Source organism: Papio anubis, chromosome 19 (assembly GCF_008728515.1).
Source record: "Papio anubis isolate 15944 chromosome 19, Panubis1.0, whole genome shotgun sequence".
NCBI classification, from domain to species: domain Eukaryota; kingdom Metazoa; phylum Chordata; class Mammalia; order Primates; family Cercopithecidae; genus Papio; species Papio anubis.
In genome coordinates, this window is record NC_044994.1 from 2112664 (window position 1) to 2131170 (window position 18507).

General features: G+C 45.6%; 1 protein-coding gene and 1 long non-coding RNA gene across 4 annotated transcripts in view; both read right to left on the reverse strand.

Annotated features, from left to right (window-relative positions):
• The window catches only part of PIEZO2 (piezo type mechanosensitive ion channel component 2), a 460524-nt gene extending 459852 nt beyond the window's left edge, over positions 1–672 (reverse strand). For 2 of the 3 annotated variants that reach the window (XM_031658680.1, XM_031658678.1), the window contains exon 1: positions 441–534. In XM_031658680.1, the coding sequence (XP_031514540.1) occupies positions 441–504 (64 nt within the window). In that variant the 5' untranslated portion in view covers positions 505–534. Of the gene's footprint in view, positions 1–440 lie in introns of all 3 variants that reach the window. The other variant, XM_031658679.1, reaches the window with a different exon arrangement.
• An 11852-nt stretch (positions 673–12524) lies between these two features.
• On the reverse strand, positions 12525–18279 carry LOC103879533. Its single transcript, XR_640198.4, has 3 exons — positions 17351–18279; positions 13926–13979; positions 12525–12889 (listed from the first exon to the last, which is right to left on the reverse strand). It is a non-coding gene; the product is annotated as an uncharacterized LOC103879533 (long non-coding RNA).
• Between the last annotated feature and the right edge of the window lie 228 nt (positions 18280–18507).

Below are 18507 nucleotides of genomic sequence, written 5' to 3' on the forward strand. Positions count from 1 at the left end.
GGGATTTGGGGTCTGGGAGAGATGGCCTCTGGGCCGTCAGGACGCACAGCATGCTGTGCTTGCAGGGTCAATGGGGCGAGGGGCGCAGGTAGGAGCCTGACTGTATCTACGATGGGGACGCATTCGCCTTCCAGCCACAGCAATGGCCATCCTTAGTGCACAAGTCAGTACTCCACGAAAGAAAATCCACGTGTAACTAAATTCAACACAGTTTCCAGCACATGCCCATCCCGAGCATCCGGTTAAGAGGTACCCCGATCGCGCGCCCGAGTGGGAAGTGAGAAAGCCCGGCTGTGCACCAGGGACAGCGCGCGTCTGACGCCGCCGGCCTCGCGAACCGAACCCCCGAGCACCAGAGCCCTTCACTTTGTTAGGAAGTCCCCCACCCGGGCGCCCCCCTCGTCCTCCTCAAGTGCCCTCGGAGAGCGGACCAGACTCACCTACTGCCAGGCAGATGGGCAGCAGCAGCCTGAAGATGAGCCCGCACACCACTTCCGAGGCCATCGCGTCGGTCCGGCGAGTCGGAGCAGAAGGGCGAGGCTTGAGGGTCGCTAGGGGTGGTGGGACGCCAGGCCCATGCCCGTCTATGGTCTCTCGCCGCCGGCAGCTCGCAGCCACCCGAGCATCGCCTCGGCGCGGGCCGCGGCTCTCTCCGCCCCGAGGTCGCGCTCCCGGGGCTCCTGGCCGCCCCTCTCCCACCGGGCTCCGGGGAGCCCCTCACCAGGCTCTTGGCGGCCACCTAGCCCGGCGCCCGACCCCCTGCGCCTGGCCCATGAAGTGTGAATCCCGGATCCGGCGGCGGTTTCTTCAGGGGTAGCTGGTGCCGGGGTCTTGGAGAGGGACGCTTTGGGAGGGTCCTGGGAGGCGGCGCGGCGAGCAAAGGGGGCGAGAAGGGCGTGCTGCGCTACCGCCCGGCTCCCGGGGCGTCGTTCGGGGGCGGCCGGGGAATCTTCTCTTTGGAAGCCCCTCAGAAGCCACCGCGTCTCCTTCGCCCGGCCTCGTCTCCGCTGCCCACACGGGCTGCCGCGCTCTGAACTCGGCCCCGGCTCTCGCAGCTGCTCTCGGAGTCTCGCCCTCCGGCCCCCGGGCGGCCCGCGGCGGATCCCCAAGCGGCAGCGCAGCTCAGCCCCTGCGCCCCCCAGCTTCGGGCCGGAGAGACCGGGGTGGCAGCTGCCAGGCGCGCAGAACCATCCCCGCCACCACGGGGCTCGCCTTGTGGGTCCGGTCCACCCGCGGCGCCGCGAGTCCCGTCCTCACTCGAAGGAACGGCGCGAGCGTGGGCAGCAATGGAGACCAGAGCGCATACCGGGTGGGTGGGTCTCCCACCCCCTCCTCCACCGCCTCACTTTGAAACGCAAGAGAAGAGCCAGCGCCGTCCCGTCGCCCAGCGCCACCCCGGCCCGCCGCCTCACTGCCTGGCCCTCGCCGCGCAGCCGGGGCTCCCCGGCGGCGCGCGCTTCTCCGCCTTCAATGAAACTTTCGAAGCCCTCACTCGGGGACGGGCGTGTTCCGCGGCCAATGGGATGGCGGCTCCGGGGCCTGCGCGCGCCGAGCCCGCCCCTGAGCGGCCGGGGAAGGGAGAGCCTCGCGCCCGCGCGGAGGGCGAGCCCCCACCCGCGGCTCCTGCGCCTGGGAGAGACCCGGCCTGGCCTGGCAGGTGGGCTGCGCGCCCTGGCTCGGCCTCCGCGGGCACTCCTGCCCCACTGGCTCCCGCAGCCCCGCGGCTCTGCGCGGTCCTGTGGTTCCGGAGGTGCACCCTGGCATCCAGTCCACCCGGCCGGGCCCTGAGCTTGCCCAAACCAAGGAACCGTTTAAGGTCCGAGGGAAACGCACAGGCCCGGCAGGAGAGGAGCCAGGGGTTTGAACAGTGCTGTGCGACCCTCACTTCTGCTGGGTCCACAGGTCCACACTGGCATTAAGAATAGAGCCGAATTCATCCGCACCATTAACCCTGCCCGTATTTCACATAGCAAGAACTTGCCATTCTGAACAGACTGGGAAATTCCGGGTTTTCCCAACAGATACGCACCCACTTTGTGCATTTGAGGGAACTCTTCGTTTTCGCCTCAGCTTTGCTCCTTGCTTGTTGTGGCTCTGGGGAAAGAGAGCGTTGGCACTGAGAATATTCTCCCTTTCTCCTAGTGCACGCCTTTTTGCCTGTTCTAGGCAAGATCTAGAGAAATCTGGCTCTAGCTGGGAGACTGCAGTGTGCCTGGGTCTACTCGCTAGAGCACGGTAGGGGTGTCTCCGGACAGGGAGGAAGAGGCTGTTAGCATCTGTAGAGAGGACTATTCAGGACTGGCGTTCCATCAGGAGGACCCACTGGGAAGGACCTGGCTTCCCTTCCGCACCTACATTCCTGGCTTGCATTAGTCAGAGGGGATGGAGCGGTGAGCTGATGAAAAACATGCAAACCCCCGTCTTTTTAGCCATTTGAAACACTTTTGTGGACATCCCTTTTTTGAGACAGGGTAAGCTTGTGGTTTGAGCTCAGGTGACTTCACGAATTCTCCGAGAATTACAGAGAAACTATGAACCATTGCTTTTTGAATAAAGACTCAAGACAGTTGGAATATTGTGAAGACACCCTGAAACAAACCAACCAAGTGCTCTGCCATCCTCAAGAAGCTTAGATAGCACCTAAATCCTGGCGTAGTCATGAGCTCAACAGCAGACCTACAGGAGAGGATAGAACTTAAATTAGCAGCCAGTCACCAAGAAATGCTACCAAGAAATGGTTTGTGTAGCCTGTTTGTAGAAACCTGATATAAATCTACCACTAATTTTGGTGTTCATAAGTCTGCCTTCACATCCATGCCCTCCACACCTCACCCCCTGTACGACTCGTTCTTGGGAGCTAATAGGTGAAGGACTTCTGAATTGTAAATAATACTGTGTCATCACATGAATTCTGTATTCTCTGAATACTTTCTCATGTTCTTGATAGGCTTTCCATACTAACAACTGTCTAGACTTTTTCACAATAATTATCTTTCAAAATAACATAAGCTGGGAGGCACAAGAATCCCAGCAGGTGGGTGGTCTTACCAAATACACTTCGGGCTTTCTCTGCCACAGTGTGTACCAGCTTGGCTGTTCGGGCTTTAGACATTTTAACAACTACATCCCAGTTCTGAGACTTCCAACGTATATACTCAAGGGGAAGTTTCAGCGGTCTAGACTACATCTGATAGAGGCTTCTCCATGCTGGCTACACGTTGCAGGCACCTGGGGAGCTTTTGAAAAACGCTCAGTCTCCACACTCCCTGAAATCCTGATTTAATTGGTCTGCGATGGGGCCCCCATACCTGTATTTTTTTTAAAGCTCTCAAGTGATTCTTAAGTATGCAGTCAGGGGCGAGGACCGCTGTCCTCATTTACATATCAGACTCAGAAGACAAGAAGACAGTCCATTGGCTTTCCAAACCAGCGTCTCCAAACCTCACCCACCTTTCTGAAGCTGTATTTTCACACTGGGCTTGACTTGAGCATACATAATGAGAGCAGTGGCATTGTTTTTATAAGGGCTGTTTAACCCTAAATTTTCCCCACTCTCATAGAAAACAGTATCTGGTGTCTAGACAGGTTAGTTTTTAAGGACTCACCAGCCCATGAGGGTATTGATCACTGTTCAGGAGCTCTACTTGCCTGGAAAACTTTATTCCAAAGTTTGCCGGAATCTTGTCCAAAATCTGAAAGAGTATGTGAGTTTAAAAATGCTTTGGGGAGAAATCAAACATGTAAAATACTCATGGACATATTCTCTTGATATTTCATGAGTACCTGATGTGTATAATCACCAGTTTAGCCCTGGTAATGAATTAAGCACCAGACACCCTATGCCTCTCTGCATCCACAGTGACAAACAATGACTTCTTTTGATCATTATCAAGACTGTCAGTGCCTCAGTTTCTTCATCTGCAAGTTAAGGAAGGCAGTAAAACCTACCCAATATGGAGTCCACACAGATAGATTCAGTTTATAGAGTTCTTAGAGAAATGCCTAGTGCATAGTAATCATTCAGTGAATATTGGCTGCTATTATTCCTATTATTGTTTATTGAAAAAATCAAACAATTATGCTAAAGCCTAGTGACCTGCTGTGAGACAGATAGCAATGTTTATGCTCCCATCAGTATGTTTAAGAACTGACCAACATTTTCATAAGCATTCAAGGTTTTCTCTATAAAGAATATATCACTTTGTGCCTTGTGTGCATTTCGTCTCACCTGTTTGGATTTATCTTTTTTTTTTTTTTTTTTTTTTTTGTGAGATGAAGTCACACTCTGTTGCCCAGGCTGGAGTGCAATGGCACGACCTCAGATCACTGCAACCTCTGCCTCCCAGATTCAAGCAATTCTCCTGCCTCAGCCTCCCAGGTAACTGAGACTACGGGCGCACACTACCATGCCTGGCTAATTTTTGTATTTTTGGTAGACACAGGGTTTTGCCATGTTGGCCAAGCTGGTCTCGAACTCCTGACCTTAGGTGATTCACCCGCCTTGGCCTCCCAAATTGCTGGGATTACAGGTGTGAACCACCACACCCAGCCCTAGCTTTTATCTTTTCTAAATTTAGTTTACTATTGCATTGATTGACAAAATCATTCAGAAACTCCATCTTTGTCCCAAACACTAATTTTTTTGTATCATGCTTACTAGGAAAACACAGATAATGTGTGTAGCCTGTGTCATATTTAGCTCTATGTCCATTATTCTCTGGGATACTCTGTTAGCTTCCTTTGAAAGATCTCAGAGATGGATATTGTCCCAAATGGGAGCTTTACAAAACAATGTCTCCCACAAAGAATATAAACTTTGTCAACCTGGCATTTTCTTCCTTCAGTGAAATCTGCCAAAATCCATTGACGCCATCCAGCCTGTGGAGAATGTGGTACCTCTTACCAACTTAATTAAGGAGAGTATCTTCTAGCATTGGTCACATGTGTTTTTCTTACATATATGTTAATAAAAAAATTTAAATATATATTTCTAGTTCTCATTTATAATTATCCTTGTGTCATAAGGCACAATATTTATTTGGAAGTTATTTTTGTTAGAAGCCACAGAGATTTTGGCTCTTATTCTTAAGAAAACTTGGAAGCTGAATGGCTTTCTTCTTTTTGCTAATATATGCTGAGGTTGTACATTTTTAAAAAGCTATCAATTTAATGTTTACAGCAGAAGTATTTTCGAAGTGTCCAAATTCCAAAGACCTAGACAACTTCTAATAATGTGTAGGAGACATGGTCTGGTTATATGTCTGCTAAAGAAGTTATCCCTCATCAGAGCAATGCACAGTGAAATTCACTGTCTCTGACATCTGGCCCTTCGGTGGAGTCTTCGTAAGCCTACATAAAACGTATACCATAGCCTTAACTGCAGTTTGTGGATTGTAATATGGATGCCAAATCTGAAGCACACTGCTGATTTGTGTCTGTGGTTCAAGAACCGTGACAAAGCAGCTAATCGACGTGTGTATGGGCCTTATCTTTCCAATTAGATTGGAGGATATGAGGACATGGATAAAATTTCATCTATAAAGCAGACTATAAAGCAAAATATTGTTTCCAAGTGACTCCTATTCTACTTACACACTTTCATTACACACACACACAGAGGCATGTGCACACAATCACACACACACACACACTCACCCATAACCACATCAGAAACATCTCACATGAAAATAAAAGGACCATGTAAACTTGTAATTGGTTTTTGGAGGTCAACACATAAAGGAAGAGATTCCGAATTTGTGGGGCGGGTGCTCTGATGAAGTTGGTGACTTGCCTTGGGCACCACAGGCACCCAGGTGGCCAATGCTAAAACATGAAAACCACCATTCATTATTTATAGCCAACATCATGAGCAGATTTTTATCTAGCAGTTGTCTATCCACTCTCTGTGTATTTGTTCCTGAAGCCTTTGAAGAGGCTGCTGGTTGTTGTAATATCATTTTTTCAGAAAGGCTTATCATGCTATAAGAAGACTTTATGGAAGGGAACTGGAATTTGAAGGATAATTTTGCAGTGAAATGTAGTAAGTCAAAGCAAGTTACTAACCAAAAAAAATTACAGGTTTTTTTTCCTTACTTGTAACCACCGAAATAAAAAAATTCAACTTGTCTATGTCCTAAGTAGATATTTGTTAGTTAATAAATCTTAATTTGGATTCTAGCTGTTTGTAACTGCATCTGGTTCTCTTCAATCGTCATAGAAATATTAATATTCTTAATAGGCTTAGGTGACTTTCATTCATTGGTTTTATTGAGATTTCAAATATGTGTATGGATATGAGTGTGTACAGGTTTTGAAATAAGCCATTTCTAGTTCTAACATTAGCCTATAACTAATTGGATCCCATCCAATGACTGGAGTTAACTAGGTTGAAGCTCTGTTCACTTACTCTCCTGCAGTGCCACCTTTTGGCTAGAAGTATATTGAAAAAAAAAAATACAAGTACTTTTAGCAGAAAGCATGCAATTAGCCACAATCAACATTGATTATACCCTATGTTGCAGGCTGATGGGCTCAGAAATACAGCAGTGGACAGAACCAGCACAACCACTGCCTTCATAAAGTGACCATCCAGCAAGGAAAGACAGACATTAACCAAATATGTATAAACAATGAAGAAAATAATACATGCATGCAAACAACTCTGAAGAAGTATTGGACCTTATGGGAGAGTATAAATGGTAAACCCGCCGGGCGCGGTGGCTCACGCTTGTACTCCCAGCACTTTGGGAGGCCGAGGCAGGTGGATCACCTGAGGTCGGGAGTTCAAGACCAGCCTGACCAACATGGAGAAACCCCGTCTCTACTAAAAATACAAAATTAGCCGGGGTGGTGGCAGGTGCCTGTAATCCCAGCTACTCGGGAGGCTGAGGCAGGAGAATCGCTTGAACCCGGGAGGCGGAGGTTGCGGTGAGCCGAGATCGCGCCATTGCACTCCAGCCTGGGCAAAAAGAGCGAAACTCTGTCTCAAAAAAAAAAAAAAAAAAAAAAAAGGTAAACCCAGCCTCCTCTGGGGGAGGCACAGGAGGACAGATCCCTTGAGAAGGTGGTGTGTGTCACATCTTGAAGGGTGAGTGTGGATTCACCAGAATGTAAGCTCCAAGTGGGCAGGGACTTCGTTGTTCATGGCTGTATGCCCAGGACCTAAAAGAGCATGGGGCCCATAGTACAGACGGCATAATATTTATTGACTGAATAAAGGAGTTACCTAGGTGAGAAGAGAAGGAATAATGTTCCCAGGCAGAAAGAACAGATGAGATCCCAGAGGCAGCAGAGAGTACTATGTGTTAAAGGATTTAAGAGCAGCAGTTCACAGTAAATTTCCGTATTCCATCAACTGGGCGTCCCACACAGCTTAAACCGTTTGCCAGGTCATATGGTTTCCAATTTATAGACTACTCTATTTTCCATTAAATTGGAACAGTAGTAAACACTTAAGTACAAGCAAAACAACCGACACAGGCAGTCACAGATCACAGGAATAAGGACTGTCGCACGGGAAACCTGGAGTTCGCCGTCCTTAGTGTTCTGTCTTCGGGCTGCTGTTTGCTTCGCAGATGGGGGACCCAAAGCGCACTGGCAGGAAGTGGAGAGACGTGGGACATTTCAGTTCTGGCAACCTCTTGCTGAAATATTGCTAAATAAATTGCTTGACCTTTCTGGGTTTTGTGGGTTTCCCCACTATGAGGTTTTTGTGTGCTCAATCTGCTTTCTTCTAAATCTTTGTACAGGCAGAGCAAATGTGTATATGCCCTCTGGGCCTGCAGCAATGCTGTAGCCAGTGAGATGCAATTCCTCAGGCCAAGAGCACATTCCTGTGACCCACTTACTCCTCCATAGACGGAGGGCATTGGCGGGCACGAGCAAACGCTTAGCCACACTCCCAAAATGGGAAAGCAGACCTCGAGGGTGAACTTCCTGACTGTGGAAAGCTTTTCTCCGTGGGTCAGTGTGACACTTTCTCTGGCTTGCCCAATGACAAGATAAACATCATGGGCTCATGTAAGATTCTTTCAGGTCCTTCAGACAAGAGTTTTGCTTGTTTGTATTGGGATGTGGGGACATGGCCCCTGTATTACGGTTCTCTAGAAGGACAGAACTAATAGAATAGATGTATATATAAAGGGGAATTTATTAAGGAGTATTGACTCACGCAGTCACAAGGTGAGGTCCCTCAATAGGCTGTCTACAAGCTGAAGAGCAAGAAAGCCAGTCTGAGTCCCAAAACCTCAGGAGTAGGGAAGCCGACAGTGCAGTCCTCAGTCTGTGGATGAAGGTCCAAGAGTCCCAAAGCTGAACAACTTGGAGTCTGATGTTCTAGGGTAGGAAGCATCCAGCACAGGAGAAAGATATAGGCTGGGAGACCAAGCCAGTTTAGCCTTTCCACGTTCCTCTGCCTGCTTTTCTTCTACCCGTGCTGGCAGTTGACTAGATGGTGCCCACCCAGATTGAGGGTGGGTCTGCCTGTCGCAGTCCACCAACTCAAATGTTACTCTCCTCTGGCAACACCCTCACAGACATGCCCAGGAACAATCCTTTGCATCCTTCAATGCAATCAAGCTGACACTCAGTATTAACCATCGCAGTCCCCTTACTAAAATAAGCAGAAGAGAACAGTGTCCTTCCCCTCAAGTGAGAAGCAAAACCTCTGGAATCAAAATCCCTCAGTGAGATGGGGTCCCTGTGTCCCCTTGCCTGGGTTATCACTGTCACTGGGTTCCTTCCGTCTTTCTGATGGAGGAAAAAATGCATTTTCTTGTATTCTGTTAACACAGCTGAGAAAAGCAAGCATTTAATAAAACAAAACATGCTATAAAATTAAAGGTGAGTGAACCTCAGTTGTAGAAAACGTCTTTTCCAAAATTCAAGTTTCTGATGTTATACGTCTCAAAACAGTGATGACTCTTTGAGATTCTGTCAGATAACTGCTCTCCCACCTCAGATGAGTCTAGGGCCAGCTACAAAATTTGTGAGCTCCCATGCAAAATGAAACTGTTGGCTCCTTGTTCAAAAGGCAGAAAAAAAAGTGCTGCTCAGAATCCTTAAATATAAAGGTTTTCCCTTTCTTTTATGGCCTCTCTCTCTCTAATTGCTGTAGCACTTTATTTTGCCATTTAATGTTCTAAGTGAGTCAAAGTTAAAATTATTTAAATTATTAGCATAATTTGACCATAAATATGTATATTCTACAATGTCAGTTTTAAATGCAAGTAAATATAAGAGCATTCAGCTCATACAGGCATATGCACTTTGTTCTTAGCAAAACAGTTGACAGACTGCATGGAATGAACTCAACTGTTTTTATTCCACTTCTCGATATACTCACATTCTACCAACATTCTCTGCCTCTGGCTTACTGCGAGTAAGAGTGGGCTGACAGGGAAAGGAACTAGGGGTGTCCTTTCTCCCCTTTCCTTGCATGTCATCAGTTTCCGCGTAAGTGGCTGACTAACACTTAGGCTGTTAGAAACAGGGGTAAGAAAGGGCATGAGGAGATCAGGCACATTCAGGACGGTATGGCCATGTACAGGTACCAAACTATCACATGCACCCTGAAAAGATGTAAAACTGTTGTATATCAACTTTTAAAAAGAAAGGATATGATAGGTTTCTTTGGTCATTGGTGGTTCTTAGAATGCCATTGTCCTCTTTCTGCATTTGAAGAGATTCTTGTTCAAAGGGAAAACATGGTGTCCCAGGGCTGTCACTACTGCTCCCCATCTCACTCAGTCACAAGTAGTATGCTTACCCTGAACTCCCACGCCTGGGGGATCCACAAGAGCTCTGTGCTCACCTGCACGTAGAAGCCAAATGCAGAAGGCGCAGCGAGAACACCACACGTGCGTACTGCATGTGCGCCTCTGGGTCTGCGTGGGCCTCTGCGTCTGCATGCGCCACTGTCCTGCGGACTTTGCTTGCAAAACACAGGTTCGAAGGTAAAATTATTCAGATTTTTCAGGCCAGGAAGAGCAGAGCAGTAAAGCAAGTGCAGCATCCTGGGAGCCGTGGTCCTGTGACTTGCTAGGCTGCACACCATGAAGCCAGCCCTGGAGGAGGAGGTGGCCTTCCCCAGGCACCCAGAAAGCCTCTCTTGTTCAGTTGTGTGTTGAGTGGGGTCCCTTATGTAAATTCACCTGGACATCTAGCTGCATTCTAAGAAGAATTCCACACAGTCACGTAATTAAAACCTAGCACAGTACAATTGCCTGTACCCCCTTAGAATCGTACTATGCAATTCCAAGTTCCACTCTAAATAACATGTTAAGATAAAAATGTGTTTTTCAAATCTTCCTTGGTAACATGCCTGGGCCCCAGGAAATAATCTCCTCCTGGTCCCTGTTTATGTCCCTCACCCCAGAAACTCCTCATCCCCCACAACACACACCTATAAAAAGCTAGATTTGCACAAACCGTTCAGAAAGTGTTCAATATCCTCACACTTTAAACATTCAAGAACAAAAATAAGCACATAATAAGAATTACCATTGTGATTATATACACTAAAGTTTTAACAGAAACAACAGATTGAGGGTAATATTTGCAACATATGTTGCAGTTGCTACCCATTTGTTTCAATAATTCATGAAATTTACCTAGGAGAAACATAAACTAACACATGAAAAGATAACCTCACTAAAAGGTAAAATTAGAAAAATTAAATCCAAAATTAATTTTTCACAATTAATTTTTCACCCACAAAATAGTTTATTAGCAACTTTAAAATGTCATAACTAATATTGGCAAAATTACGGTGAAATGGAAGCATTTACTGTTGCATCTAAAGTACATTTGAAGATTCCTTTTATATCGGCATGTGGGGAAAGTATGTCCCAAATAAATTCTACAAATTTATTTAAAGGACTAATCCAAAGTAGAGACGAAATTTTAGTCAGAACATGTTCACTAGCACATTTTTGATAGTAGTGGAAAAATTTAGAAATAATCTGACTATTTAGAATTAAGGAAATGGATTAACACATTTCATTTATAATTTATTCATATTGTTGTATTAACTAATTTAATTGTGAAAAAAATCAGTCGCAAGGTGTTTCTGATAAGTAAGTTAAAAAATTCTACCTAAGCTATGACTGCATTTTAGAAAATGAAGTATGCTGAACCAATTATTACAGTTTGATTTGTTGAATGGTGGATTTTAGCATTTTCACCCTTTTTTTTTTCACTTGGCTTGTGGCAACCTTTTTGTTTCTAGGGCAATCACCACTTTGTGTGTGATTAAGTTCCTCTACCACTGAATTTTCTCCTAGTAGTTACATGATGACACTGATTCATAATTATGCATAAGCCAGCCAATTTCACATCTAGGATTGATGTAAAACTAAAATGAGACATTTGAACCTACTTTACCTGCTAACTATGAAATATTACACAAACCAGTGTAATATTATCATTGTTACTATAATTATTAATTTTTTTAAAAAACTATCTGCTTTGAGGAGAATCCTTCAACCAATAACACATGTTGTGCATATTTTTCCCCATGAGCTTTAATTCCATTTGTTTTATGCCCTAGAAGGGCAAACGTTATTAGATTCAACAATTTGGTAGAATCTTGGATGCAAGGAGAGTCGCCTCTGGGACATTTATTTCCTTTTTCTTTCTTTCTTTTTTTAAATTTTTTTATTTTTTTGAGACAGTCTTGCTTTGCTGCCAGGCTTGAGTGGAGTGGTGTGATCTCAGCTCACTGCAACCTCTACCTCCCAGGTTGAAGCAATTCTCCTGCCTCAGCCTCCCAAGTAGCTGGGATTACAGGCACCGACCACCATGCCCAGCTGATTTTTATATTTTTAGTAGAGATGGGGTTTCACCACGTTGGCCAGGCTGGTCTCGATCTCTTGACCTCAGGCGATCTGTCCACCTCGGCCTCCCAAAGTGCTGGGATTACAGGCATGAGCCACCACGCCCAGCCACCTCTGAAAATAAATGTCTGGGACATTTATTTTCTCTGTGAAGTGGACGATAGGCTGCATAAAATAGTTCCTAAGGCACGTTAACATTAGTGATTTCACAAAGAAGTTTCCATTCAGAATGGAGAAGTGGCACAAAGCTGTGAGCTAAAATCTCAGAAGGTGTGGGAGGACGATTGCCTCCATGGCTCCCTTGCCAAGGAACATGGAAACATTCTGAACTAGGCAGCTATAAACCCTGAGCATTAATATGAATAACTCTTATTTCTCAGAGTGGTTATTAAGATCTATGCCCTATATGTTACATAGCTTTGTGTAACTTTCACCATGGCACTTGGAGACTTTGTGAAAAATGCTCTCCACGCTTTCTGGATCACACACACCTATCAGAAAAAGCTTTTGTGCACATGATCCAACATATGAGTAATTAATACTTGCAAGTTATAAATTATATACATGAGATTATATGTTATCTATATTCAGTAATAGTTAATAGTTATATATATGTTTATAATACATGATGTGATATATACACACATATGAGTATATATATAAAATAGTAAGATATATAAATATAATGTATATATACATATATGTATATAATATTATTATTACCTACTAAATTAAGGCACACCACACACAGGCAAGGATCGTCATTAAGACATATTTCAAATATTTCTTGATAGCATTGACGTTTCTAATTCTTGCTGGATATGACAAAATGATCATTGCTTTTATGGAAACCCTGCTATGGTGGCTTCACCAAACGTGAATGAACTTTCCTCACACGCCGGGTGTGCAGAGCTGGGCCATCCTAGGCTGATGCAGCAGCACCAGGATATCCCCGGTGCCTCGAGCTGCTCTGGTCTCTTCATCCTGTCATCGTGAGTCTTCCTCATGATGGTTTTCATGTGTGCAAGAGGGCAGCTGCACCTCTGGTCCCAAGCCTACTTTCCAAGTGGGAAGCAGAGAACAGTGACAAGAGAGCAGAATATTCACTGAGTACTTAGAATGTTCCAGCTGCATTTTGAGGGGATTGTTAAGAGGTTAAGAGATTGCCTCCAAACTACCTTTTGCCTCATTCCCAACCAATGTGGGACTGAGTTGCATGAAGGTCTATTAATTGCTCTAGGTCTCACAGCGAGTGTGGGGAGAGTTAGCTCCAGCAGCTAGATCGGCAGACTCTGAACTGAGGTCCTTTCCACTGCCCACAGTGCCCCAGGACAGCAGGCCAATGGGTGCCATGTGCAGCACCACCTGCGTTCTTCAGGGGGCCTGGGCTATGCTCCCACCCCTCAGCACCCATGTCCTGGCTGGGGCTAACCTTAAGATCCACCATGACATACATTTACAGATCACTGTAATCACAGAGGTTCTCAAAAGCAGGGCTTTAAAGGGACTACAGAACGTGTTAAGAATGACTGACTGGGAGACGAGAGTGCTCAGTACCTAATCCCTTACCACAAGATGAGTGCACCTGCCACAATGTCATTCAACCTCATTAACCTCCTGCAGCTTCTCAGTACATGAAATCAGTGAGATTGGGGAAGCTAGTTCTTATCCTCTACAGTAAAAAAAAATCTGAGTGTATGAGTAGGGGGGAGGCATTACATGTTCAAATCCCAGCCTGTGCATTCACGACCTGTCCTAGCTAAGATGGGTTACCTAAAACTTTGTATTTTTGTTTTTCTTAAAATGAAGAAGTGTGAACAGAAAGAATGGTAAAGCTGTAACCGTATAGACAGCAAGGATATAGCCACTTGGGTAAAGGACTTTGGGAAAGGAAGAAGCCAAGTCACTTAATCATTTTCCCAGAAGTGTGGAAGTTAAGCAAAATGCAGTGACTCTAATGATGATACGTTACATTTATCTGGCTCCTTTCTCTTAAGAGCACAGAGTGGTTCTCAGACATTATCTCATGAATTTGCAAATCATTCCTGGGAGTTAGATAGGAATGAAGCCAGGCAAAAGTTTCTAGCTTACCACTTTACGAAGAGCCAGAAGTTGAAATATCCTCTCCATCCAAGTCAGCACCTTCTGTGCAAACATAAACTACTATATTACTCATGCCATATTCAGGGAACATCAATTTGCAGATTCTTGTTATCCTTAAAATAACACATACTTTTCAGAAAGTAACTCATTGTAATAAAAGTCTTGATTTCTTGACAAATGAAAGTATTTCGGAGTTTCACTCCCAGAAGTGAAATGAGCAAACAGTGAAATTCAAACCTTTTCATGAATTTAGTGTAATAAATGTGGGATTTATCCCCCAGCACATGGCAATGATTGGAGTATGACTGCACTTTGAGGACCAAGCTATAAAATCAACATAAAGCTGGTGAAGTCAGAATGCAAGGTTACCTTAAGTACAGAAAATAAGGCACAAGCCAATGTAGTCTGACTATTGCCATTTAAGACACTGACAGATCTAAAGAAAGAATATGCCAATTAAAAAGAAAAGTACGGGATGTGGGAAGTACTATTTGCCAGTGATGAAACAAACACTGTGCAATAGAAAAGAAGACTTGAGGCCAGGCACAGTGGCTCACGCCTGTAATCCCAGAACTTTGGGAAGTCGAAGCGGGCAGATCACCTGAGGTCAGGAATTCGAGACCAGCCTGACCAACATGGAGAAACTCTATCTCTACTAAAAATACAAAATTAGCCAGGTGTGATGGCGCGTGCCTGTAATCCCAGCTACTCGGGAGGCTGAGGCAAGAGAATCACTTGAACATGGGAGGTGGAGGTTGCGGTGAGCCGAGATCGCGCCATTGCACTCCAGCCTGGGCAACAAGAGTGAAACTCTGTCTTAAAAATAAAGAAAAAAAGAAAAGGAGACTTGATCGATACGTTGCCAATATTTGATCCCATTAGCAAGGCAGTTCCTAGAGAAAATGTTTCCCTTGACAGTCATCCATAGGCACAAAGATAAGGTGGTAAGCATGAGGTCCCCAGGCTTATAGAGTTTGGGAAATGGATCCCCAGCTGGGGGATCAGCTCAGACAGAAAGAAAAGCAATGTCTGGAAGAACGATGAACGCTGCCAGCCTTATTCAGCTTCCCTAAAAGCAGGGCCTGAGTGGGGCTTCTTATATAAGTGATTGACTGATGGAAGAGCTCAGGAGGAGAGGGATGAGGGAGGCAGGTGGGCAGGGGAAGAAAGCTAAGTAGGGATGGAGAGTGTGATAGAGATTAGAGCCTCAATCTGGTTACAGGGAGCACCTGGAAATGTAAAGGGCATTACAGAGATGGCCACACTTTGAGAAAAGGGGCAGGCTTTTGTGCCCCTTTGTCAGTCAGTCATTGGCCAAAAGCTGCCTAGTGTATGAGGTGGGCTCAGAACCTCCCTAGAGAGGACCCCCCTCATTTCAACCACGCGCCATCCTCTGAGAAGGGCAGCTGTGACTGCAAGCAGCCAGTGCTCATCACAGGCCGGGAAAAGGCACAAAGGTGAGAACTAAGAACTTCTACTAGGTTGGCTTTTTGTTCTGTTCAGTGACCAGACAACTTAAAATATTGATGCTTTCTCCCAGAACATACATTTCAGGGCAGTCTTTCTTTCCTCATCCAAACACATTCCCTTCTCTTTTAATAAACCCATATGCAGGCTACCCATAAACAAACTAATACACAAGACAAAATAATAAAGTAACCAATCATCCGAAACAAGATGTTCAATAGAAGCTATGAATGTTCCTCTATTCTCCAACTAGAATGGCTGAGCTACTCCTCTTCCTTCTGTCCACTCGCCTAAATGCTTTTCTTCAGCTTATCCAACAATTCTCATGAGCATTTACTATATTTCAGGCACAGTTCTTGGCTCTGGGCATGTTGGCAAATAATGGAGCCACAGTGCCATTCTCCAGTGGCTCGTGTCCGGTCTAGTATAGGGCCTTTAAGAACTCAGCCCCAGCAGGCGTAGCGTTCCAGGCCCCACCACAGAAAGTGCTGGGCCACAAAGCCGGTGTTTTCTCTTCTGCAGATGACTGCATCTCTTGGGAATCCTCGCACTGGGTCTCCTTTGCCTGGTGTAGGCAAGGTCTTCCATTAGGTCTGCCTGCAGCACTTGCAAGATTTAGACAGATATATGGGCTGGGCCATTCTGATTGCATGTGTTGCAGCCAATCCTGTTTCACAGCCAATCACAATCACAGGGTGGCCCAAACGTGGTTTGACAACCCTTCCTTGCAGAGTCGTCATGGATCCAGGCCAAAGACAGCAAGCATTTATTTCTAATATACTTTCTCTATTAAAAAGGATTAGAAGTGGGCATTGATATTGGCTGAATGCCTTGGACATGCAGCGGGGTAAATGGTTTTGATTTCACTCCACATGAAAACACCAAGTTCTTCTTTCCTTTTTTTTTTTTTCTTCTCGTAAAGTTTCACACATCTGGTTTCTCTTCCCAGGGAGCTCTTTCTTACTGTCTTCTCATTCTTCGATCTCACCTGGCTTTTTGACCCAGCACTGTCTCAAGTGGGGTCTGGAATGCAACACCGGGTTGAGAGAATCCTTCCCCAACCACCGAACTTGTAGCTTCCTTTCCCTCCCCCTCCTCCTCTCATTGTTCCATTTCTCACTGTCCTGCTCTTGTTCCTCATAACACTTATTACTACTTTAAATTTTATTTGTGTATATGTTGTTGTTTTTCTGTTTTGTTTGTTTTGAGACAGAGTCTCGCTCTGTCGCCCAGGCTGGAGTGCAGTGGCGCGATCTCGGCTCACCACAACCTCCACCTCCCGGGCTCAAGCGATTCTCCTGCCTCAGCCTCCTGAGTAGCTGGGACTACAGGCGCCCGCCACCACGCCCAGCTAATTTTTTATATTTTTAGTAGAGACGGGGTTTCACCGTGTTGGCCAGGGTGGTCTCGATCTCCTGACCTCGTGATCTGCCTCGCCTCGGCTTCCCAAAGTGCTGGGATTACAGGTGTGAGCCACCGCATCCGGCCCTGTGTACGTCTGTTTATTCATTTCTGTCACCGCCAACTGAAAGCCCCATGCGTTTTGTTCATTATTCATATGCAATTTTCAGCAGAGTGCCTGACACAGAAAACATACTTGCTAAATATGTAGCAAGCAGTGCGAAGTGGGGTAAGAGTGTGGGACCTGGAGTTAATCAGCCTGGGTTTGAATCCTGGCCTACCACGTATTAGCTAAGCCTCATTCCTCTAAGCCTCAATTTCTTCATCTATAAAATGGAAATGTTGATAGTACTTGTATTTTTGTGTTATCCTGATATTTAAGTGCATTTCTTCACATTAAACGCTTAGATGAGTACCTGGCAAGTACTTAATAAATGTAAGCTAGTTTTATTTGTAGCTTGGATTTAAGGTAAAATAGGTAGAGCTCTGTGAAATGGTGTGATAAGAATAGCTACAGAATCAGAATGACAACTGTTCACACTCACTGTTATTCTGAAGCTCTCGAAGTTTGTTGTTTGCACGTCAATGATCCGTTACCACCCTGCAGAGAAGGGAAAACGGGCACTCTTGGGGGTTCCCGGGCGCGCCCCCTGCTGTCCGCGCTGCAGGGTGCAGAGAGGCAGACGCAGGCACGCACCGCTCCCAACAAACGGCCTGGGCGTCACTAACGCAGGTTTGAGGCGTCACTAACGCCCGAGAGGCTGAGCACTCCTTGGAGGGGACACCCACTGCTGTTCACCCTAACGCCTACCTCAAGACAAGACACTGATAAGCACAGACACAAAGGAAACAAGTCTTTGCAAATGGGAAAACGAAAGACTAAGGGAAATGAATTTATTTTAATAATCCACAAAGAAGAAATGTCATTTATCGGAGACACACACACACAAATATCCCAGCCCACAAGACACTGACCATTCAGGAAATCAAAATAGGCTCACATTAGTCAGATGTCTGCCAAAGGAGAAAACAGAAAATGTGAGAATTTGTCCACACTAAAAATGTTAAAATCATTTGCTTAGATGGACCATTTTGTCTCCATGAAAGATTTTTCCATACTTATGTATGGGCAGACTTTAAATTCTTGATTTGAGAAGGAGTATCTGTAAATTTTAAAAATACTAGTGGAATTTAAACAAAGTTCCTTGGATGAGACATAATCTTGATTGCTCTGATGAACACCTACGTCTGAGCATGCCAGGTCACCAGAGTAATCCTGCGAAGGCCTTTTGTGCAGAGAAGATGAAATGCAGGTACTCACTAAGGACACTCTTCAAGGCTGTGTGCACGGGGAGCCCTCACAAAGACTCATCATGAACGGCTGTGGGCGGGGGGCGGGTGGAGGTAAGTGTAGAGATGTTCCTCTCTTAGCTTTACTTTTTTTTTTGAGACAAAATCTCTCTGCATCGCCCAGGCTGCAGTAATCTTGGCTCACTGCAACCTCTGCCTCCCAGGCTCAAGTGATTCTCCTGCCTCAGCCGCCTGAGTAGCTGGGATCACAGGCACACACCATCACTGCCTGGTCAATGTTTGTATTTTTAGCAGAGACAGGGTTTCACCATTCTGGCCAGGCTGGTCTCAAACTCCTGACCTCAAGTGATCCACCTACTTTGGCCTCCGGAAGTGCTGGGATTACAGGCAT